Raw genomic sequence first — 26,166 nt, forward strand, 5'->3', positions numbered from 1 at the left:
TTATTTTGAATTAACTATAATTCATTAACCAATTTGATAACATGAACAAGTGTTTGTTTATCTATTTTTTTAAATTTACTAACATTTTATTTACAATAAATCAACCTGTTATTTACTGAGATAAATGAATAAAATACATTTTAAAAATATTATTTTGTTCCTTTTAATTAACCAATTGTAGGGGGGAAAATGCAAAATCAATGTAACAAAGTACTTTTTTAAATATTTGCTTACTTTACCACACTAATATTTTATTCATTTATTCATTATTAAAATGAACAAAAATATCTCATTGTTTACTTTAGTTCTTTATTTTACAAAGAATTCACCAATTTTGGGGGAAAAATGCAAAAAGAATGTGCCAAATGACTTCACTGTACAGTAATTTCTCGCTACATCCCGGTTCACCTATTGCAGATTCAGTGCATCGCCGAATTTTATTTTTTTTATTTTTTTCATTTATATTGCTGATATATTTATATTGCCGTTATGGCATCAATAAATCTTAGGTCTGGTACATAAAGAAGGATGAAAAGAATATCAGGGTGACAGCTGTAATGCTCTTTGCGGCTGTGCAGTACATTCAAAATCTGCATCAATTTAAATGGTTAGTGCCCTCATAGAATTTTGTTATGATGCATGTTAAAGAGTATAAAGTGTTTAAGATAATAGGAAATGTTTAGAAGAGTGTGGGAAACATTAATTAGTGTGGAACTGGGGAAATTCATACAGCTTTAATATCACATGGCTGCCACTTGCCGAATTTCACCTATTGCAGGGGTGGTCCGGAACCTAATCCACACAATAAACGAAGGATCACTCTACCGCATTTTTATTTATGTAAAACATGTTCCGACTGTGCCTGCGATTGACTGGCGACCAGTCCTGGGTCTAACCCGTTTTACACAAAAAACAGCTCGTACCTTGTCTCGTAAAAGCAACAAAGAGGGCCATGTCGCTTTTCGCAGTCCCGTGTCATCACGTATACACTAGGCTTGACACGATCAGGATTTTTGGGGCCAATCAGCAAGTTTAAAAAAAAATGATAACCGATCACCGATCCGATCACAAGATGGAGCAATGTGTCCATTTCCATGACTTGTTTATTTATTGCATATACTTGTGTACTTTATGACTTGTTCACTTGTGTACTGTATACTGAGTACTGTATCCATTCATCCATCCATCCATTTTCTGTACCGCTTATCCTCACGCTGCGTTGCTTGAACGCGGCATGCTCCTCCTTGTGTACATTCTTCAGGTGCCCGATGAAATTTGTGTTGAAGCATTTAAATGACGTTCCCCACAACATACTTCAGTTGTGCACAGAGTGCAAATACGTGCCGTTTGTCTGAGACACCGCAAAATAGTCCCACACTGATGATGTATTTTGTAACCGACAAGATAGAAAAAAACTTTATTGGCCGTCATTTACAGTACTGCGCCACAAGACACGTGACAAGACTAAAAATAAACTAGCTTTTGGATTCATACGCAACGGCGACGCGGAGTTCAATGTCTTGTGACGTCATTGATCGGATTGGCGAATTATGACATGAAAGCCGATCAGCATAAAATAGTAATTATTGGCCGATACCTATCACACCGATCAGATCAACGTAAAGTCTAGTATACACCAAGTAACAATACAGAACGCTTCGGAATGGTCAATCGTGAGCATTCAAGTCCACGTGCCAAAAATGTGTGACACTTTGCCTTCAAGCCTTTTTACTTGATACAACTGTACCAATCCTTAAATGGACGTGATGTTGTGTTCATCCATCCATTTTCTTTACCGCTTATCCTCACTAGGGTCGCGGGCTGCTGCAGCCTATCCCAGCTATCTTCGGGCGCGAGGCGGGGTACACCCTGAACCGGTCACCAGCCAATTGCAGGGCACATAGAAACAAACAACCATTCGCACTCACATTCACACCTGCGGGCAATTCAGAGTCTTCAACCAACCTACCACGCATGTTTTTGGGATGTGGGAGGAAACTGAAGTGCCCGGAAAAAACCCACCCAGGCACGGGGGAGAACATGCAAACTTCACTCAGGTGGGGCCGGGATTTGAACCCCGGTCCCAGAACTGTGAGGCAGATGTGCTAACCAGTCTTTCACCGTGCCGGCATGTTGTGTTCATATTCCTTGATTTAACCTTGACTAACATCCATCATCGTCATCCAGTAACTTGTGTCCAGCATGCTTCTTCTCCCTTCACTCCGCCCCCTCCTGTCTTGTTTTTTTGTCACCGGACCACCATTTTGACATCATCATGACACAATCTTGGTCAGGTAAGTGACTGCCTGTGTACCTAATCGAGTGGCTTATTGTGATCGGCACTTGTAGGGCTTGGTGATATGGTTGGAAAATCTAAAAAAAAAAAAAAGAACTTGTAAAACCTGTAACTGTACAAGCCATTTTTGTCACAGTCTGCAACATTGTTAGGATGATATGGCATTAAAAAAATAAAAGCACCTTTTTTAATTTAATTTTTTTTTTCAAAAAAAATCTGCTTTTAATAGCTTCCCCCAACCACTACCCCTTCATCTTTGCTTATAGAAAAAGCAAAAACGTTTTGTTTTGCCCTTCTGGGATTTGCTTCATTTATCCTGACACCAAACAAGTTTTTAAACTTTTTTTAACGTTTATTAACTTTAAATCAGCAATTAACTTGTACAGAAATAGTAGGAATACATAATCTTTTCTATACAGATTCTAAGCGCTTCCTCGTGGGAAAGAAAATGTAAAAAAAAATTGAAAAAGCTTTACAGGCCATGTTTTTAACTCACATTCTGAACTGTTAAAACTCTTAAAATGAAACAAAAATCCAACTTATTATTTTATTTTTTATTTTCCTCATAGAAAGAGCAAATGATAATGCCATTATTCAAAACCAGTTAGTTTTTTTTCCCCCCCTTCTTGGATTAGCTTTATTTCTCCTGATAGCAAACATGCTCTGAAACGTTTTTTTCAAGCATTACCTTTCGATCAACCATCTACTTCCACAGAAATAATAGAAAAATATTTATTATACACATTATGAAGCGCTTCCTCTTCGGCGAAAAAAATAAAATAAAAACAAAGCAAAACCCGTAACTGGAGAGGCAATGTTTTAAGTCATATTCTTAGCTGTTGGCACCGCTCAGCAATATGGCCTTAATATTATTAATTTAGTTAGTTTTATTTATTTATTTTACATAAGATTTCCCATTTTAATCGATTTCAAATGCTTGGCCGTAAATATCTCTGGTCAAAAATTTCCAATGTGGATAAATGACTGCTTTTGCATTGCATAAGTGGGAGTCATGTCTTTGGCCATGTTCTGCGCATACTGACTCCATGATAGTGAACAAATGGATTACTCACCCAGCCCTAATAGTAGCTCATTATTTCCCATGTCGCTTGATGATGTCATATGACGATGTCGTTTCCAGTCCAACGGTCCCAGCGTGGCGGCAGTGGGGCAGCAGCTGGGTCGTCACTCTGTGTCAGTGGAGGTTCAGATGCAGCGTCAGAGGCAGGAAGATGCCTTCACTCAAGCTCAGCGGCAGTACAGCTCGTTGCCACGGTAGCAATACCAATTATTTTTAACACATGATTGTTTCTTTGTGTCTTTGGTCTTGAAACAGGAAGAATGTTTTATTTTTGTGTTTATTGGCGTATGTCTACGTATGTTCGTGTGAGGGACATTATTCAGGATTAGCTCTCACACTTAACTATTCAAATGCTTTCACACACAATCAAACTATTGAAAAGTTCTCATAAACACAACTCAAACACTCATGAAGACTACTCAAACGCATGAGTCTTGCTCTCATAAAGACTACTCAAACACTTATACGCACGAGTCTTGCTCTCATAGACTACTCAAACACTCATACGCACGAGTCTTGCTCTCAGCAAGACTACGCAAAGGCGCTCATAAAAAACTACTCTAAACACTCATACACACGAGTCTTGCTCTCATAAATACTACTCAAACACTTTCATAAAGACTAGTCAAACACTCTCATAAAGACTACTCAAACACTCATACATGAGTCTTCCTCTCATAAAGACTACTCAAATACTCTCATATGCATGAGTCTTGCTCACATAAAGACTACTCAAACACTCATAAAGACTCATCAAATGCGTTCATGTGAGAACGTCAATCACATTCTCGCACGTCACTGGCATTCACGGGTTTATGTCAATCATGCTCACGTGAATAGTGTAAATATTTTATTAGGTAGTTCAATTCAAAAAGTGAAATTATAGAGATGCACTGCACACACAGATTGAAGTATTTCATATTTAAAATTTGTATTATTTTCATGATTACAGCACATAGCAAATAAAAAAAATTCCCCATATTGAGAAACTAAAATATAACGTCAAACGAAATAATGAATTAATTCAAGAGCTAGTGATTTTTAATGTAGAAATTAGGCTGGAATTTGCCCTCTGAAAAGCACTTCAGTGTTTAATCACTGAGTACGGAAGAGAAACTTTTCAACTATATTCTAATTTATTGAGATTTACCTATATTAAAGAAAAGTCATGAAATATTTGACTCTGAGTGTGTGTAGTCTGTAGTGCATATCTATATGACACGAGTTCCACTACGGCAATTAAATTCCTTCATTCCCTTTGCCCACCTCATTAGGTACACCGGCGCAAGGGAGCTTAAATGCGACTATACGGCCATCCTGCCTGCAAAGAACCGTATACATTTCAGATTGTAACGCAGCGGTGTTGAAACTCTGTCTTGAGTCCAGGAGTAAACACAAGTCCACTTGCGCTTTAGCCCGAAAGGCACATTTATTGGGCAGCATCCGCATCCGGTTAATGGCGTCTCGCTCTTGATAGACAAGCCAGCCTAGCCCTACGTCATACACGACACGGCTTCTGATTGGCCGATCATTACGTCATACCCTACAGCACTTACACATTAAAAGCAGCCATTTTAAATCAATGAGGAAACGCGTTATTGTAACACAATAATCAACAAGTATACAACATATATACATTATAAATATATATTTATGTACTATACAGTATAATGCTATGTAACACTACTGCTTAAGTTAGGCTTACTATTGTACTTTATGGCTTTTGGTCAATGCCATATTTTATTTTGAAACCACTTCCTTTTCAACTCATATAAATACAAGCTCACATAAACACATCAAACGTCTGCACACATACAGGTCAAATAAGCTCTCATAAGCGTCAAATCTATTCACATACCATCCTCAAATCCATTCATAAAATATACTCAAACAATGGGGAAATTTAAGGCCAGCATTTTGAGGGGAATGGCCCGTCAGCAACATAGAGCAATGGCTTTGTTTATTACAAAGGTGACAAGTAACAGTACGCAACCAAAACATTACTTCCGGGGTACTTTTGCTCAGTGTAGTCACTGTGTCACATGTGGCCAGTTTACTACCATCTGATGATCTGTAAGGGGCCAAACTTTGAGTCAAGTCGGTGAAAAACGTGGCAGATGTGGCCAAAGAGGAATAAGAGTCAAATGGGTCATGTACCCAAACAGAGGAGGGTTTTGGTAAAGTCAAATGAAAGAAATATTTGTTTTCTCTCAAGGTTTCTTCATTATAGTTTGAACAAATGGAACACTTCCAAAACTTGGAATAAGACCAACATTCTTCGTACTACTACTAGTCAGCTGGTCTAAGCTCATGAATGCACAGTCATGAAGCTAATGTGTAATATGTCACAAAATGCTAAAATGCTAGCTGCTTAAATGAAGATGTACAAAGGCTGCTAATGCTTTTTTTTTTTTTAATTAATGCCTTTTATGCACAGTGTGAATTTAAAAACTTTGCTGTTCAAAAAACATAAACAAATAGTTATAATAGCAATAATGTTATTAAGTGAAAGGTCTTATTTCTCTTTTGTGTTCATAATTGCTCTTGAACCAACCAGAAATATCGTTTGTTCAAATACTTGGATAATTTTCAGTAGAGTACTCGAATACTAAAATATTCATTAGCTGCAGCCCTGGTTTCAATTCCCCTGTTATAGTGTTGTATTTTTATTGTTTAATAAAACCCTTGCTTCAGGTCCCTGTGCAATTAACCTGCAAAAGAAATTGCTCCTCAAAATTATAAAGTTGCTCCTCAAATGAAGAAATGATTAGCAAAACTGCTCCTCAAAGAAAAGAAATATTTCAAGCCTTGTATTTGTGTGTTAATATATTTCTGCATATACAGTGGGTAATATAAGTGCAATATAACAAAGAGTGAAATAAAAGCTAGAATTCTGAACTTTTGTCATCTTTTGATCTGAAACCCAAATGTCTTGGGGATAGAACAAAAACAAATGAATTGACCTTGCTGTTCCAATACTTTTGGAGGGGACTGTATGTTTGTGCATATCTGTGTTTATTATGTATAGTTATTGGTGTATATCAGTGTATGGTCATGTGTGTTCATCACGAGCACGCTCACCGCCTTCATGCTCATGCACGACTCGACTCAGTGAGCAGCGATAGATAGCGGCGTTCCCCGTTCCTTGAAAAAAAGTAAATAAAGAAGGTCTGCGCTTGATGCTCACATTGAAACGAGTATGAGAAGGAGGGCGATTGTGTTTTTTCTTCCCGCTGGCTGATAAACATGCTCATTATTCATAGAATCTGTGGCGTCGGGAGATGAAACAGGTGGCGCTGTCTGCATTTGGACGCTCGTACATCGGGTCGAGACGGAACTGCCATGACAACCGTCGACTCTTTTTTTTTTCCTCACCATTTGCGTCAGCTCAGCTACTAGTGGCTTGAGATTTGATATTTTTACTCCAACTAAGCCTCACTTGCATTCAATGAGATGTATTTTCCTTTTTTTTTTTTTAAAGCTGTGCATGGATTACCCAAACGGGCGTACACACAACAGTTAAGTGTTAATCATGAACATTTCCTTTATAAAATGACTTTAATTTCTTTATTAGCTATACACATTTCATTTTAATCATTTTTGGGGGTACAGGAGGAGGAGGATGATGTGACCTTAAAGGATTGAAAGGTTTTGGAAAGGCTGATCGAGAACATGAAATTGTACAAGACAGTTGACTGAAGTTGAGCTGTATCCAAACACAGTGGTGCCTTGGGATACAAGTTGAAATCGTTCCATGACGATACTCGTAACTCAAAATACTGGAATCTCAAATCATTGTTCCCCATTAAAATGAATGTAAAATGCCATTAATCCGTTCCTTGCCTTGTATCTGGTCGGGTCATGCGTATCTCAAGGCACCACTGTATGTGATTTTGATTAGTATTGGCGGCAGGATGGCTGACTGGTTAGCACATCTGCCTCACAGTTCTGAGAGTTTAACTCCGGCCTCGCATGTGTCAAGTTTGCATGTTCTCCCCGTACCTGCGTGGGTTTTCTCCGGATACCCCAGTTTCTTCCCAAATCCCAAAAACATGCAAGGTAGGTTAACTGAAGACTCTAAATTGTCAGTAGGTGTAAATCTGAGTGTGAATGGTTGTTTTTTTATGTGCCCTGGGATTGGCTGCCAACCAGTTCAGGGTGTACCCTACTTCTTGCCCAGAGTCAGCTGGGATAGGCTACAGCTTGCCCGCGACCCTAGTGAGGGTAAGCGGTGTGGGAAATGGATGTATGGACGAATGGCATGAGTATTTTTGTGAGTTGTTGTTTTAATTTTATTATATTTGGGTTAATGATATGATTTTGGGTTTATTTTGTTCTTCAGCCAACCCCGGAAGAATCCCAGCTCCATCTCTCCGGACTCTTGGGAAAAGTCGTACCCGGCCGGCCAGGTCTTCCAGACAGCCAAAGACAATCCTCGTTATTCCAGCTACCACCAGGGTTCCCGCAACGGCTTTCCCAGCGTGGCCAACGTCAACGCCAGGGTCCTTCTGGAGGCCCAGGAGCTTCTCAGGCAGGAGCAGAGGCGGCAAGAGCTGGAAGCCAAGGGCCGGGCCTCCCCCAGGGACGCTGTGGCCTCCCCGATGGCGTCCCCCAAGGGCCCGTACCGCCACGACGTGCCACCTTCGCCCTCTCAGCTCGCCAGACTCAACCGCATTGGCTCGGAGAAAGGACGGCTCTTTTATTCCTGAGGGGTAGCACCCATGTTAGCCCAGCGGCTGAGACCTCCATTTTCTGACACGCATGTTGATGGCATCTATTTTGTGAACTGAACTGTGCGGCCCATTGTTTGAAACATCCCTCCAGGGGTGGTTCGACATGCACACCCCGTGCCTTGACTTCATCTTTGTTCCTGGCGACAATTGTCGGATTTGTTGTTTTTACACCTCAATGCAAGGCTAACATGCTCACCATCTGAGATAATCACGTTCAATCTTCTTCCAGTTCATCCTACCAAAATAAGAGTTCTCCCAAGAGAGAAAAAAACACGCAAAGTGGAATTTTTTTAATTTCGCGCCTCATTGGTAAGCTACCACACTAACCAACACAGCCTGCATTTCTCCATTCAGTCAACTTCCTGTTTCACAGTGTTTAGTTTTGTTTTCTGCCTCTGTGCTATGCTAACATGCTAACCAACACAGCCTGCATATCATTCCTGTTTTATCAAAAGACTACTCCATAGAGAAAAGTGTACAGTGGCGCTTTTGTCAAGTTTTTTTAAAAATTATTTTCTCTTCAGTGATATGCTAACATGCAAACAAAACAGAAAACCAAAAAACAAAAACAAAATATCTACATTCAATATACTTCCTGTTCCTCCTCCTGAAATAAGGATACTCCCCCGGAGAGGTGGGGGAAAAAATAGAAGTGTTTGTAGGGATGTCCCAATCAAACTTTTTTGTACTAGTCTTAAATCACTTGGACTGACAACGACAACCCCGAGTCCCAATCCAATCCCTCGGCAAAGCAAATCCAAGTTGTCTATCATTTTTTAATTAATGTATTTGAGGAAAGCTATCCCAACATAACTTTTTTTATGGCTATAATTCAGCAGTGGTTAAAATGAAGTAAAAAAATATATATATATACACTGAACAAAAATATAAACACTTGTTTTTGCTCCCATTTTTTGTGAGCTGGACTGCAAGATCTGAAACTTTTTCTACATACACAGGCCATTTCCCGTAAATATTGTTCACAAATCTCTCTAAATCTGTGTTAGTGTGCATTTCTCCTTTGTCTGAGATAATCCATCCCACCTCACAGGTGTGGCATATCAAGATGCTGATTAGACAGCGTGATTATTGCACAGGTGTGCCATAGGCTGGCCTCAATAAAAGGCCACTCTGAAATGTCCACTTTTATCAAAAAGCACAATGCCACAGATGTCGGAAGTTCTGAGGGAGCGTGCAATTGGCATGCTGACTGCAGGACTGTTCACCAGAGCTGTTGCCCGTAAATGTAATGTTCATTTCGCTACCATGAGCCGTCTCCAAAGGCATTTCAGACAATTTGGCAGTACATCAAACCGGCCTCACAACCGCAGACAATGTGTAACCACACCAGCCCAGGACCTCCACATCCAGCATGTTCACCTCCAAGATTGTCTGAGACCAGCCACCCGCTGCAACAATCGGTTTGCATAACCAAAGAATCTCTGCACAAACTGTCAGAAACCGTCTCAGGCAAGCTCATCTGCATGCTCGTCGTCCTCATCGGGGTCTCAACTTGACTGTAGTTTGTCGTCGTAACCGACTTGAGTGGGCGAATGCTCACATTCGATGGCGTCTGGCACGTTGGAGAGGTGTTCTCAAATGAATCCCGGTTTTCACTGTTCAGGGCAGATGGCAGACAGCGTGTTTGGCGTCGTGTGGGTGAGCGGTTTGCTGATGTCAATGTTGTGGATCGAGTGGCCCGTGGTGGCGGCGGGTTTATGGTATGGGCAACGAACACAGGTGTATTTTATTGATGGCATTTTGAATGCACAGAGATACCGTGACGAGATCCTGAGGTCCATTGTTGTGCCATTCATCCACGACCATCACCTCATGTTGCAGCATGATAATGCACAGCCCCATGTTGCAAGGATCTGTACACAATTCCTGGAAGCTGAAAACATCCTAGTTCTTGCATGGCCAACATACTCCCCGGAAATGTCACCCATTGAGCATGTTTGGGATGCTCTGGATCGGCGTATACGACAGCGAGTTCCGGTTCCTGCCAATATCCAGCAACTTCGCGCGGTCATTGAAGAGGAGTGGACCAACATTCCACAGGCCACAATCAACAACCTGATCAACTGTATGCGAAGGATATGTGTTGCACTGCGTGAGGCACATGGTGGTCACACCAGACACTGACGGGTTTTCTGACCCCCCCACCCCAGTTCCCACAATACAGCAAAACTGCACATTTCAGAGTGGCCTTTTATTGTGGCCAGCCTATGGCACACCTGTGCAATAATCATGCTGCCGAAACAGCATCTTGATATGCCACACCTGTGAGGTGGGATGGATTATCTCAACAAAGGAGAAATGCTCACTAACACAGATTTAGACTTATTTGTGAACAATATTTGAGGGGAATGGCCTTCTGTGTATGTAGAAAAAGTTTTAGATCTTTGAGTCCAGCTCACGAAAAATGGAAGCAAAAACAAGTGTTGCGATCATATTTTTTCTCTGTGTGTGTGTGTGTATATATATATATATATATATATATATATATATATATATATATATTATATATATAATATATATATATAATATATAATATATAATATATATATATAACATAAATACACACACACAGTGGGGCAAAAAAGTTAGCCACCAATTGTGCAAGGTTAAAACTCATCAGTTAAAAAGATGAGAGAGGCCTGTAATTTTCATCATAGGTATACCTCACCTATGAGAGAATTAAAAAAAGGGGGGGGGGGTAATCCAGAAAATCCCATTGTCTGATTTTTAAAGAATTTATTTGCAAATTATGGTGGGAAATAAGTATTTGGTCAATAACTAGTTCATCCCAATACTTTGTTATATACCCTTTGTTGGCAATGACCAAGGTCAAACGTTTTCATGTGCTAGAAACATTGCTCTCTTCACAAGGTTTTCACACTGTTGTTGGTATTTTGGCCCATTCCTCCATGCAGATCTCCTCTAGAGCAGTGATGTTTTGGGGCTGTCGCTGGGCAACACAGATTTTCAACTCCCTGAGATTTGGAGACCGCCTGGGCCACTCCAGCCCCTAGAAATGCTTCTTACGAAGCCACTCCTTCGTTGCCCGGGCGGCGTGTTTGGTGTTTGAAAGACCCAGCCACGTTTCATCTTCAAAGACCTTGTGATGGAAGGACATTTTCACTCAAAATCTCACGATACATGGCCCCATTCATTCTTTTCTTTACACGGATCAGTCGTCCTGGTCCCTTTGCAGAAAAACAGCCCCAAAGCATGATGTTTCCACCCCCATGCTTCACAGTAGATATGGTCTCATTTGGATGCAACTCTGCATTCTTTCTCCTCCAAACACAAGTTGAATTTTTACCAAAAAGTTGTATTTTGGTTTCATCTGACCATATGACATTCTCCCAATCCTCTTCTGGATTGCTCTCTAGCAAACTTTAGACGGGCCTGGACATGTACTGGCTTAAGCAGGGGGATACGTCTGGCACTGAAGGATTTGAGTCCCTGGCGGCGTAGTGTGTTACTGATGGTAGCCTTTGTTACTTTGGCCCCAGCTCTCTGCAGGTCATTCACTAGGTCCCCCTGTGTGGTTCTGGGATTTCAAAAATCAAATACTTATTTTCCACCATAATTTGTTCATAAAATATTTAAAAATCAGACGTGATTTTCTGGATTTTTTTTTCTCATTTTGAGGGAAATGGCCTTTTGTGTATGTAGAAAAAGTTTTATATCTTTGAGTCCAGCTCACGAAAAATGGGAGCACAAAACAAGTGTTGCGATCATATTTTTGTTCAGTGTGTCTGTGTCTCTGTGTGTGTGTGTGTGTGTGGATATATATATATATATATATAGATATATAGATATAGATATAGATATAGATATATATATAGATAGATATATATCATCTTTTTAGTGGGAGAACTTGCACAATTGCTGGCTGACTAAATACTTTGTTGCCCCACTGTATATATACATTAGAAATTTATCTTTTTCAAGCCGATACAGAGCCACTGAAAATCACATGAGCTACCCTGATTTCCAATCACGTGATCGGATCAGGACAACCCTAAATGTTTGTGTTGATGTCTGTTTTCATTCAAATTAGCACCTCAATGCTTTGCTAACGTGTTAATAGCCACCATAGTTATGAAAAGGGAGATACTACACCCCTTTTGAGCGTGAGAGTGAGAGACATCTGCAATTTACCGCAGTGTTTTCTCAAGTTAGAAGTAGGCTGAAATGTCGAAGTTGAGGCAGTCACAATGTAAGAGCTGCGTGACAAAGTTGTTGTTTTTATGTAAACACTCGCGCGGCTTTTTTTTTTGTCCCAAAGTGATTCACTTTGATTGGCCCACGAAGGGTTTGTGTGCGCTCATGTGACTTGGTTGTGCTATCTAATTGGTGAGTTGAAGTCAAATGACACTAATCATCACGTTGGATTGGCACAACGGCATTCTATGCGGAAGTCGATGAAGTCTAACAATCGATCGCACATGCAATAATGGATAAATAAAAGTAGCGAGCGGCATGTTGATCATTGTAATGGAGTAAAAGTCTAGATTTTTCACATAAATACTCAAGTAAAAGTAAAGCGTATTGTGAATTCAAACTACTCTCACAAGTACAATTTATCCAAAATGTTACTTGAGTAAATGTAGTGCGTTACTACCCACCTCTGATGATAGCCATAGCCTGGATGTCCTCATTTGGTCAACTTCCTATTCCTCCCAAAATAAGACTTATCTCCCCAAAGAGAATAAAAAAAGGGGACAGTGTGTTTCTCATTAAAATGCAAAGCCCCTCCCCCTTCATGAATGATTAATGAGGTGCTGTCTCTGTGGAGGAGAATCAGCCAGGAAGTGTTGACAGCTCTGATCTGCTGCCGAATCCCCCCCCCCCGACCCCCCATCATCGAATCCCCCTCCACCACTCTGGGCTCGACTCCCTGGCCTGCCGCTCCGGGCTGTCGTCGTCGTTGTTCATTAGCCTACATCATCCTTCCTCTACTCCCGCTTCATTGTCACCCCACCCACCTCCTCCGTTACCCCCTCTGCTTCCTCTCACGCGCTGCTCTCTAACACTGAATTTTTCATCGCCAGCCACCTGCTGCCTGCTTGCGCCACAAGAAAGAGAAGCAGCTCATTTTGACACAAGCACATTTTTGTCAGGTAGCAGTGGCGGTTGAAGAACAATGGAAGTGAGGTTCCCAGACGACAAGTGTTTTTTTCCGTTTCAGGGGGGAATTTTGCCTTACAAGTCCAGTCAGAAAAAAAGTGCTTGTTCCATTATAACCATCCCATCCATTTCATCAATTCCTTTTTGGCAGTCCAGTCACCTGCAATTGTCTGGCGACCAGTTCAGGGTGTACCCCGCCTCTCGCCCAGAGTTAGCTCAGATAGGCGCCAGCACACCCACGACCCCAGTGAGGATAAGGGATACAAAAAATGGATGGATGAATGGAAGTCCAGTCACATAACTTAGTTGGCACATCAAAATCCAAGGCAAGTACCGATACCAGGTATCGGTATTGGCCTGATACCAGCCCTTTTTCAAGATATTGGGTACTAATGAAGGCTGCCGATACCAGCTGATATGACATCGAGTAAGTCCTCCTCACAAGTAGTTGACGCTACACTCTGTAATCATCATGTGCGTCAGAAAGAGATTATCTATTATTGTGTTAATTGAAATGTTATATATCAAAATTACTAATGGTATCAGTATTGGTGAGTACTCGAGTGAATACTGAAAGGTGGTATTGTACATCGCTATTGTCAGGGCCTTGTTAGCATCATTGGTAGTAATAACACTCCCACCGCTGTTGGCATCTCTGTTAGCAACATCGGTAGTGTTTTGTCAGCAACATTGACAGCACCGTGTTAGCATCTTAGCAACATCAGCATCTCAGCATCTTAGCAACTTTGTCAGTTACATGGTTCGTGCTTGTTAGCATCTTCTTAGTACACTGCTAGTGTTTGTTAGCAACATTGGCTGTTGCATGTGGTGTCAGCTAACATTGTCAATGAGTGTTTCTAGCACATGAATAGCAACTTGGATCCCGCCTTGTTCCATCAATGTTAGCAACTCTAGTAGGACATTGTTAGCAATGATGCTGGTGTATCTTTTTTACCAACATGGCTAGCACCTGGTTAGCAACCTTATTGGCGTCACGTTACCATCATAGTGAAAAATTGAAAGCATCGTTCTCAAATTTTCAGGGCCATGTTAGCATTACTGTTGGCAACATTGCAGGCACTGCTGTTAGCATCTCTGTTACAACACAGTTAGCACCTTGTTAGCAATATTGCTAGAGCCTTGTTAACGTAATTTTTGGCCACGTTGCCAGTTGCACACGATTCTATTAGCATACATGTTAATTCCATTCCATGTTGTTTTTCACAAAAGATTCCCTGCGCTGCTGCTAAAAGCTTAGCTAGGCCAAGCTAAGCTACATTTCTAAAATGAATGGCCAACAGGCTGGTTTAAGTCAAATATGTTCATTTCTCTAACTCCAAAGAAGCCATAAGAATTGTTAAAATTAAACTTTGCCATCATGCTTTGCGTTCCAGACTGGATGCTAATGAACTAGGTCGCTAGCTAGCATCTGCATGTTCCTCTTTAACTGCGTGAAACTTTTTTAAAATATATTTTTTTTCCTTTTTATGTGTGTAACGAGTTGAAAAAAAAATTGAAGTTTGTGTTTGTGGTTGCCTCATTAACAAGATGTGACGGAAGTTCTCTGTGGTTGTCACGGTAACAGGACGCGACGTTACTAAGTGCCTGATGATGATGATGTCATATTTTACACGAAGAAGGATACGACTTTTGCTCAGTCTTTGTAAAACTACAGTATTTCATGAAGTCCCGGTACTCCTTTCTCCACTTTCTTTGGACTATTGGTGCCGCTGCTGCATTGTTTTTTTTTTTTTTGTAAAAGTAGGATGAAAAGTGGACGCTGATGTGCAATTGTTTATTTTTCTTTGTCACGTTATCATAAGACACTAGTTGTGTACATATAAAAATGTAGAATAAAAATAGTTTCTTAACATTGTTGTTAGCACCACAATTAGCATAATTTTTGAAACATGGGGAGCACCACTGTTAGCAGTTTTTTTTCAACATTACATCTTTGTTACCAACATTGCTTGCACCCTTGTTAGCAACACTGTGAGTGCCTTGTTGGCAATATAGCTAGCACCAAATTAGCATGATATTAGTAACATGGCAAGCATCACCATTAGCATTTTTGTTTTCAACATTAGCATGTTGTTACCAACTTTGCTAGCTCCTTCTTACCAAGATTGCAAACATTAGCATGTTGTTACCAACTTTGCTAGCTCCTTCTTACCAACATTGCAAGATTCTTGTTAGTAACTTTGCTAGCGACATTGTTAGCATATTTGTTAACAACATTGCTAGGACCTTGTTAGCAACATTGCTAAGCTCTGTTAGTGTCATGTATCGCAACTTTGCTACCGCCTTGTTAGCATATGTTTTTCTAGATAAGAAAATGTCCTATGCTGCCATTTTGCCTCTATCAGAGTCAGAAAATTTACATCATTCATAGCGTCACTGTTAGCATCCTTGTTAGCAGTATGACTAGAAATATGTATATTGTTCTTGATTCTTGGGGTATTTTAATGAAAGCATGAAACAGACGTTAGTAAAAAAAAAAACTAAAAACCAATGTAGCAATGGGTGAGTACTGATACCGCCCCTTTTTTTTTTCTTTTTTTTTATTACCCTTCTTGTTCAGCTGCATGTTCTTGCAGAATGGTGGATCTGTATGCCTTTTCTGCTGGAACAGTTTTGCTGTGCAACAGGGGAGTTTGAAATATTCCCTCGGCTTATTTTAAATGTTAAGTGCCCGTCGTGAGTAAGGACGGGCAAGGGCACCAAGAGAGGGGAGAGGGAGGCGGGGGCCCAAGGCGGACCCCCATCTCTTCGTGGCCTGACAACCAAAGCGGGCGAGATAAATGTGAATACCCACCACCCACCCTATTACTATGGTTATCAGGTGCCTGACAGGCAACCATTATCCCTGTACCGTGATCGTGTGTGGTGGGGTGTAGTGTATTAAAATTGGGGAGACTTGTGAGGGTGAGGTGAGACGTTTACAGGGCAATAATAATCCGTAACTGTCCCTCCCACCCAGGCCAACCAGCTCCCCAAAAGATGCACGAATGTATGTGGCTCATTAAAAATCCGGAGGAGGAAAGGCATGGGGGGCCAGAGAGCAGGCCGGAGTGCTGGACACCTGCCCGAGTGTCCTCCCCACTCCAGCACTGCCCTCTCCCCACAGATGGGTTTATGATGTTTTAAAACTGGAGGACCGGCACAGAGACCAGAGAAGGGGGGGGTTTACCAGACCGGAAACCAGCACAGATATGCCAGTACCCGCCCCGGGGCCCGCCATGCTTCGTGCCAGTCCCCCAGAGGACCCTGAATGAGATGTGAATGTGCCCAATATGCGAAGTTTGTACAGTGTGAGTAATAAAAATCTGCAGTGTGTGAAGTAAAAGGCTAGACTCCTGCGAGTCTGGCCCAGCCCAACCAGCTGGAAGACCAGAGAGAAAAGAGGGGCAGCCCCTCCCCACCCTACAGCTAATCCCCCTCCCCAAACTGACCATCACCCAGTGACCAGAACAGGGCCCAGAAGGTGGGCCCATCCAAGGCAGGAGGCGCTGACACCCTACCATAAGCCCCAAGGCAGCCGGGGACCGCACACAGCCCAGCGGAGAGAGGGGCGACAACCATGGCGGAGCACCCTGTGGAGACGGAAGAGGAGGACACAGGCCCGGGGCACGGCAGCACGGCCCTAGTCCCCACCCGGAGACCAGGACGAGACCTCCAGAGTGGGGCCAACAGGCACCTTTCCAGGACCCCGTCCCTTTTTCAAAGTGTTTACATCTGGAGAAGTACACAACATGAGGAAGGAATATCCATGGACGACCTCCGGGTGAAGGTCATGTGTCAACAGCTTGGAAGCAGATGTGAGGAGGACATGTCACCTGGGAAGACGACGCCGCCATCTGCCTCATCAACTTTCTGTAAAGATCATCACGTGATGATTCATTACAATTATCATTAGCGTGCAGTCATTCAGAAGCAATTTTCTCACATGATTTTTATTAGTCATTTAAAGTGGAATCTGAAGGTTTATTTTTGTAATAACACCTTAAATGTTCTCTTTTGTTGTATTGTGAATGTACATTCAATGTAAACGTACACATTCACTTTTGATGGACAGGATAGAGGATGGATGGAGGTTCCACTACTTCATCCTCAGAACAAGTTTATTTGTTGTTCATCTGTGCAGGAAGTTTACTTAGTCAAGAGTGAAAGATGTGTGTGAGGTCAGAAGATGTTCACGTGTGTTTCCTCTGACCTCTCAGGAAGTTGAGTGATGATTGATGGAGAGCTCACCACCTGCTGAGCAGGACTCGTCTTCCTCCAATGACATCTCGTGCACTGGTTTGACCTTTCAATTTTGCTTGCGTCTGCTGCGCTTTGCCACATGTTCTGATACCTTTCAAATTTTACCTTTTCACAGCACTTTAGTACCCGCCACCTGGACATAAAAACTTGACTGACTGACCAGCATACATCCCTTACCAACATAAATTCTTTCTTCCCACTGCATTTACTTAATGTCTTATGTGCTTATCAAGTAATCAATAAATTATTCAATTCTTACTTCCTGCTAATGTATGTACTTGCCAACGTACTTACCGGGGCGCTTGACTTACTACTAGGGTTGGGCATAGAGAATCGAGAACTGATTGGAACCGGGACTAACGTTCCAGTTTTCCCGGAATTGTTCAAATTTAAAAATTTCGGTTCCCAGTTTTCAATGCCGACCCCGTAGAAGAAAGTGGCGAAAACCAACGAAGAAGAACGCGCACAAAGACATGCTTGTGCCTAACGGTGGCAGCGAACAAAAGTGTCTTAACGAGTGTTACCACAGTTACTTTGAAAAAGTAACTTAGTTACTTTACTGATTACTTGAGCTTAAAAGTAACTTTATTTGCTAATTACTTGATTTCAAAAGTAACTAAGTTAGAAAAAAGTAACTTTTTAGTAGGCTTGACACGATCAGGATTTTTGGGGCCAATCAGCGAGTTTAAAAAAACGATAACCGATCGCTGATCCGATCACAAGATGGAGCAATGTGTCTATTTATATGACCTGTTCATTTACTGTATATATTTGTGGACTTAATTGCTCAAAAAAATATATTTACAACAAATGTATCTTTGTTCATCTATTTATGGCAGTGAGGCATAGTGACAGACAGAACAAATGAATGGTCTTCTATTAGAGGGCAGGAAGTAAATACAGTAATTAATGTATCCACTTTTTGGGACATTTTTGTTTGTTGGTGTGCCGTGAGATTTTTCAATTATAAAATATGTTCCTTGGCTCCATAAAGGTTGGAAATCACTGCTCTAGTCAGATCGTGTATTCTAATCAGTCAGGTCAAACCAACATTACATGAAAGAAATAATGGGTGCGAACTTACTGTAATTAAATTACTTCACCCACACCGAAACTTTAAGAGCATGATTCGACAGAACGACAGCATGTTTACGTACAACCGTTCGTGCTGGCACTAGCTTGATAGGCTACATAACGTTTTGTTGCCTGCTTGCGAGCCGTATCCTATTAAAAGTATGTGAACATACCTCAAGCAAGCCTTAAACGTCTTCTCCTGTCCTGAGCACCGGTGACCACCAACACACGTTTTTCCCCATTTTGTCCTTATAACACTGTCGGCGCGATCCACTCTCGTTGTCGTCGTCGCCACGGTAACGAGTGTATCCGGTCGCATTTGACAAGATAAAGCACAATGATCGTAAAAAACAGGATGCGGTGGTAATCGGAATACAAGATTTTATTGCAGTAGTCTGACATAGTGCAATCGTGAAAGAGCAAATGTCTTGTAGTCTGATCTGGGCATTGCGTGTTGTCTGTCCCACAGCGCCAACATGTTTTTTTTGTTTTGTTTTTTTAAATGACTTTATTGGCCGTCAGATATTTCCAATACGACGTCAAAAGACACGCGACAAGGCTAAAAAATAAACTAGCTTTTGGGTTCAAATATACTGTACACGACAGCGACGCGGAGTAAATGTATTTTGCGGAGCGGATCGGCAAATTATGACTTTAAATCAGCATAAAATGTTAATTATCGGTCGATATCGATCAGGCCGATAAAATCGGTGTAAAGTCTACTTTTTTGTTACTTTCAGCAGCTGCCAAGTGGCAGTAATATCACTTATCCACAGTACAAAAAAAGCATTAGCTTAACCGTACCCACTACTTGGTAATGTACGCCACACAAGATACAGAATGATGTCATCAACATGAAGCAATAGCTTAAATATTAGTGTAGTTGATGCCACACTAAATCAGCAACTGTGCAGTCTTGACATGCCTACACAATACAGTAAGTTTCTAAACGTAAAAAAAGCACACCATTCTCAGTACACTGCCGATTGTGGTCCATGAAAGCAACTGTGTGTGTGTGTACGTGCGTGTACGTAAACATGAAAGTGAATCACACATACACCATTGCTGCCACCACAGAAATTTTGATGCGAAGAGCGAGAAAACTTTTTTTCTTACTACGTGACATCAGCCGTGCAGCGCGTTCAACCAGCTCACAGACGAAGTTGAGAGTTCTCACTTTATCTTGTAAATTTTATTTAAGCTAAGTATTGTAAGTCCTTCAGTGAGTCAGTCCTTACCCTCCATGACCGATTGATGATCGGGTACTCGGTATGAATACTTTAAACCCACAATGCATTGCACGTTTAACACGTAAGTAAAACTATTCTTAATGTGTAAATAAAAAAGTAACAACAATCATGTGCACTTTTTACTAAGGAAAATAACAAAAATAGTGTGGCGACAGTGAAGTTGTGCATTTCTTTGCACTTTTATGGTACTGCACCGTTACGGTGCATTGTAGAATCAACAATCACTTCTCAATCGCTTTCTTCAATTTGTTAGTGATGGACATGGTACTTTTTTTGAGTGTACTGAACCATTCGAATCAGTTTATTAAAAAGATTTGATCAAAAGATTCATTTACTGAATCGTTCCGTTCTTTTTCACAAGATAAGTGCTTCCTCATTCAGTTAATGATCCATCCTTGAGGTTCACATTCACTCAACACGTTCACTGAAGGACTATGTGTTGTTGTTGTCATGTATTGTAAACTAGGAAAGGCAGGGAGATTTATAAAAAAAAAAAAAAAAAACTTGGGTTAAATTATCACCGACCCATCTCTTTCTCAGCAAGCTCTCAAACACCCAGCTTCGGTTGTGACTCGTGAACATGCGTGCAGCAAGCTCAGCTACCGAACATCCTTCCGCGTCCCCTGACGTCCAGCTAGGTTCTCGCCGGCCGGCGTGACTTTTCTGCATTCCACCGCATCGCTGACACCAGCCCTCGCCAGCCGGGCTTTCTGCTCACTCACCTTACTGTTATTGTCATCTGATTAGGGGAAAGCATCTTTGAGTGTCTTGAGAAGTGCTATATAAGTTTAATGTATTATTATTATTATGAAATAAAAAGCTTTAATAATCGCATTAGAGACACAGAGGGAATATGTGTATGTATATACATTTATCATTAATTTACATTTATTTTAAATGTGTGTTTATTTTCATGTGCGTGACTGACTCAAAAATTTGCTGTTAGCTTGAAGCTGCTAATGAAAGCTATCCGCGCGAGGACGTCGTTCCTTGCGCAAACGAATCACTCATCGTACTAGCACATCGCTCCTTAGAGAATTACAAACGATAAGTTCAACGAACGAATCACTCTTCAGTTCCTCAGCACACCAGTTCACCGAATGAATCATTCAGTTCGTTTAAGTCCCTCCCCCGCCTGCACGCCGCTGCCTGACGCTGGCTGCTGATTGGTCATTCGCCAAAGTGAGTGACATCGCTGGCGAATCGCAAAACACATGGCAGTACGTTTAATGAAGTCCCGCCCACGCCTGCACGCTGGCTGCTACTGACATAAAGTACAAACAAACTTATTTTGCAACAACATATTTTCCTATTAACATACCATTAGCATATTTGATTACTTACTGTACATGCTAATGTTCTTACATTCTGCTAGTGTACTTCCTTGGGTACTTACTAACATTCTACTAATGCACGCGTACTTAGGGAAAGTCTTTTTACAATTATTGAACATATATGTAGTAAAGTACATCGTGGTGGTCTCCAATGGAAAACGTGAATTAAAATGTGCCCATGAAAGCTCACAGCACCTTCCGTTTTTCTCTTATCAGCCACTGCTGTTTGACATGCAGCCTACAGCTGCATCCCATCAAAATAAGAACGTCCATCTACAGCAACACATGCGTTGGTGATGTATCCATCCATCCATTTTCTGAGCCGCTTCTCCTCACTTGGGTCGCGGGCGTGCTGGAGCCTATCCCAGCTATCATCGGGCAGGAGGCGGGGTACACCCTGAACTGGTTGCCAGCCAATTGCAGGGCACATACAACAAACAACCATTTGCACTTACATCCACACCTACGGGCAATTTAGAGTTGTCAATTAACCTACTACGCATGTTTTGGGGATGTGAGAGGAAACTGGAGTGCCTGGAGAAAACCCACGCAGGCACCGGGAAAACATGCTAACTCCACACAGGCGGGGCTGGGGATTGAACCCCGGTCCTCAGAACTGTGAGGCAGACGCTCTAACCAGTCGGCCGCCGTGGTGATGTATAAAATATAAAAATAAGACTGTCTACCTGCAGGTGCACATGTTGAGGTGATGCATGTTAATTTTCATACATCTGTCCGTCTCGGTCTCCACAAGCGGGAGGAATTTTCTCTTGTGGTCATAGTGAATGCCTGACAAATTTTAACCATGGCTCATCACGGTGGTAGCATAATGTTAGCATTTTGGATCATAAACTAACAACGGCGTAGCATTAGTTTACAGGTAACTACATTAGAAGTACATAAATACTGGAAGTTCATGTGCAGACAAAGGTGGGCCTTTTGAGTTTTGACAGATTCAATAACTGGAAGGATGATTGTTTGGTGGATTTGTCCTCCAATATACTGTACCAAAAGCCTGTTAGGATGTTAGCTTTATTGAAAACTCTAAATTGTCCACAGGTGTTAATAAAAGCTGTGCAGATGACACAGTTATATCTAGCAGTGTCTCCAGATTACTACAGTATATCGAGGAGTTGTGCCACTGTCTAAAACAAATAAATAACTGGATGAACCAAAATTTCGTTCAATTAAACTACAACAAAAACAAGTTAATTGTTTTTGGCAATAAAGAAAACAGGATTGCTGTTTGTAAATACCTGGAGACACTCTTTAAAAACCAAAGACCATGTCTGAAAACTTTGTGTGCTGATAGATTCCGATCAGTCTTTCAGCAGTCATATCAAATCAATCATTAAAACAGCCTTCAACCATCTGAACAATGTATCCAGAGTGAAGCCTTGCATGGGCCAAGCAGACTAGGAGAAGATAATTCATGCTTTATCTCAAGTAGACTTGACTATTGTAATGGTCTTCTGACTGGACTCCCCTAAAAGAGCATTAAACGGCTGCAGCTCATTCAGAATGCTGCAGCCAGGTTCTGACCAGAACAAAGAGGTCAGAACATATTACTCCAATTCTAAAGTCTTTACACTGGCTCCCAGTCAACTACAGAATAGACTTAAAAGTTCTACTACTGGTCTATAAATCACTGAATGGCTTAGGTTTGAATACATTAAAGAAATTATAGTAGAATATAAACCCAGTAGGGCTCTGAGATCTACAGACTCAGGTCAAATAGTGGAGCACAAAGTCCAAAGCAAATATGGTGACGCAGCATTTAGCTTTTATGCTGCACACAAATGGAATAAATTGACGAAAGAAGTGAAATAAGCCCTGAGTGTCAACCATCTAAAAAAAAAATGCACTGTACATTTTAGTAATTTTAGTAGACTGTCTTTTGTTTCTGTACTTTGTTTTTAAATCTTGTTTGCTCTTTGTTTTTAAATGCTTTTAAGCTTGTAAAGCACTTTGAGTTACCTTGTGTATAAAATGCGCTATATAAATAAAGCTGTCTTAACTAGCCTAATGTGAGTGTGAATACTTGTTTGTCTATATTAGGGTTCTGCAACCTGCGGCCCCAGAGCTCGTTCATCCTTCTGCTGTGGCTCTCTGTGACTTTGGAAAATAAATAATGAGTATTAATTTCAATTTGTTATTATTTTAGTTTGTTCATCTACTTTTCAAGATGATGGTGCTCTTTTAACATTAAACATTTGTTGTGTTTTTTTGTCACTCAAAATATGTGTCACAACATCTGATGTGCGACACCTGGCGCCAAGATTTATTCAACCCTTGGTAGGTAAAACCTTGGATAAATCCAAGAAGATTCTGAACGCTTAATGCTATGTGCTACATGAACTGTATTAAAATCGCTCATGCCTCACTGATGAAAATTTACAATCACGTTGAAGATGAAGGTGACGTGACAGACCTAATGTGCCGACCGACAATGTACGCTGAGGTTCAGGAGGGGGGAAAAATCACATTAATGGGGTGAAATAAATATTTTTATTGCCTATTATTTTTCAAATATATATTTAACATTAAGTGAAATAGTCCTTTTTTAATTTAAGTTGAGAGCTGACTCCGTGCTCCACATGTGATAAAATTATGACAGATCACACTTTTTGTGTTGCATTTTTAGTTTTTGCAGGTGGATAATTAAGTTTAGCTTTAATTTCATGAATACTCAAATAGACATTGACCATTGTATTTGAAAGTAAGCTTCAACTTAAGCATCAGAGTTCAAAATGTTTTTGTTGCATGCAGAAATCAAACTTTGTGTTCATTGATTTATCCATCCATCCATTTTCTGAGCCGCTTCTCCTCACTAGGGTCACGGGCGTGCTGGAGCCTATCCCAGCTGTCATTGGGCAGGAGGCGGGGTACACCCTGAACTGGTTGCCAGCCAATCGCAGGGGACATAGGAACAAACAACCATTCACACTCACAGTCATGCCTACGGGCAATTTAGAGTCTCCAATTCGTGCATGTTTTTGGGATGTGGGAGGAAACCGGAGTGCCCGTAGAAAACCCACGCAGGCACGGGGAGAACATGCAAACTCCACACAGGCGGGGCCGGGGATTGAACCCGGGTCCTCAGAACTGTGAGGCTGACGCTCTAACCAGTCGTCCACCGTGCCGCCGTTCATTGATTTAATAACTGCAAAATACTATAGTTCTTGTACACATATAGTTAAAAGAAAAACAATATATGCAGTGTTTTCCTCACTTTAGATGTTAAAAGGGTTTTGTGGCTCCTAGTGTTTACGCCCCCCCCGTGGGATGCCTCTTCTTTGAGTATTTAAATTTGCTGACCACTGAGCTACTTGTATACAGTATGTGCTCTGTCTATTGTTTGTCCATACGTTTCCTGTGCTTGGCTGGTGACCAGTCCAGGGTGTACCTGGGTAGGCTCCAGCTCACGACAAGATCTACAGAAAAAGGATGGTTGGATATCATCATCTGATGCGTTTATGACTTTTTCGTCTCGTACATTTCGCCAATTGATATTTCCAAACATCACCGGGGTATGATTCCGGCATGTTCCAGATGCCCCTGCCCTATCCTCCCGTAGAAGCACCCCAAAGCTGCCTGCTCTTTCCATGAAAAAGCCTCCACGTGAATTATGAGGCACTCCATCACCGGCGTCCTCTTTGATGGCCGACAAATGAAAGACGCTCGCGCAGGGACGTCTGGGTGAAAGGGGGTCAGCGCCACTCTGATATTACGCCGCCTTCGTACGGGAGGCGCCTATCAGCACAGAGCACGCTCCCCCACGCCACTTTGATGTCCGCCTCCCCGGGTCACAACCCATAATTTATGAGATTAAAGCCGTTGCTATTGGATGACCTTTCAACTTGTACCCAAAGCAATTATTTAGCTGCGTAACATTCTAACTAGCATTGATCAAGGTTACCTCACACTTGAATATCAAACTCATCTTACAACGTTACCTTTCAAAATAAATGTCTTACAGAGGATGTGATTTGGAAAAAATGCATCAGAAGAGCAAGGACACAACCAAAAATACCAATTACTACTTTCCCATTACCCATTTTATAACTTTTGTGACTTAGTGACTGTTAGGAGTTGAGCCCTCCAACATTTATTCATTTAGCGATTGACTTCTACCCAAAAAAGGTTTGTAATTGCCTATAGATGCCACAAGATGGCGGCAAAGCACTTTTATCTATTAGACAACGCTATGGCCTGACTAAATGAAGCGCCACCTCTCACTTCAACATAGTTTCTTGACACCAAGATGCCACCAGATGGTGCCAAAGCAATATATTTACATTAGACATGGCTTTGGCCTGATCACAAAAATAGCTAATAGTTTTCCAACAAATAGTGGCTCATCTGGATCCTCTAGATCTGGAGGAGCAGTGGCTCGACTTTGAGCCACTCCCGGATAATGCCTAGATCGGACGACAGGATTTTAGCCCCGATACTGACCCAGTTAGCTATCACAGCCGATTTCCTAGATCGGGAACGACAAAACTTGTAGTGTGACATAATCCACAACCAACGATAGCCCTACAATGCCAAAATGAAAAGTCTAGCATGTTTGATTTTTGGACATCTTCCGTGTAGTGTGACATATCAACGACAAGTCTCCGACAGCACACCTTGACGTCAACCAAAAGGATTGCGTATTGTGACCGGCGCTTCGCTACCCGTGGTTGCCGTTGTCAACATTTATTCACATGCACAAACCTATGTTTACTGAAGATTTAGAGCATGATTCAATCGAATGCCGGCATGTTTACATACAACCGTTAGTGCTACCACTAGTATTAAAAATACAAAATGAAAATTAAAAATATGTGAACATACCTCAAGCAATCCTTGAATGAAAGTCCTTTCCTGAGCAACACGTTCTTCCTCATTTTGTCCTCCCACCCCACAGACACACACAAGACATTGGTGGGGTGCGTTGTTGTCGTCGTCATGGTAACGAGTGTATCCGTTCGTGTTGAGCGGTGACGCG

The 26,166-nt window shown here is 41.5% G+C and overlaps 1 protein-coding gene and 1 long non-coding RNA gene across 13 annotated transcripts in view; one reads left to right on the top strand and one right to left on the bottom strand.

The window, feature by feature from the left end:
* The window catches only part of LOC133489491 (partitioning defective 3 homolog), a 268,623-nt gene extending 259,518 nt beyond the window's left edge, over positions 1–9,105 (top strand). For 5 of the 12 annotated variants that reach the window (XM_061798629.1, XM_061798633.1, XM_061798626.1 and 2 more), the window contains 2 exons: positions 3,438–3,571; positions 7,720–9,104. In XM_061798629.1, coding sequence (XP_061654613.1) covers positions 3,438–3,571; positions 7,720–8,086 — 501 coding nt within the window. In that variant the 3' untranslated portion in view covers positions 8,087–9,104. Of the gene's footprint in view, positions 1–3,437; positions 3,572–7,719 lie in introns of all 12 variants that reach the window. The other 7 variants (XM_061798625.1, XM_061798630.1, XM_061798628.1 and 4 more) reach the window with 4 other exon arrangements.
* Positions 1,121–26,166, bottom strand: LOC133489493 (uncharacterized). The gene is made up of 3 exons (XR_009791927.1): positions 26,013–26,166; positions 3,370–3,486; positions 1,121–2,373 (listed from the first exon to the last, which is right to left on the bottom strand). It is a non-coding gene; the product is annotated as an uncharacterized LOC133489493 (long non-coding RNA).

Source organism: Phyllopteryx taeniolatus, chromosome 14 (assembly GCF_024500385.1).
Source record: "Phyllopteryx taeniolatus isolate TA_2022b chromosome 14, UOR_Ptae_1.2, whole genome shotgun sequence".
NCBI classification, from domain to species: domain Eukaryota; kingdom Metazoa; phylum Chordata; class Actinopteri; order Syngnathiformes; family Syngnathidae; genus Phyllopteryx; species Phyllopteryx taeniolatus.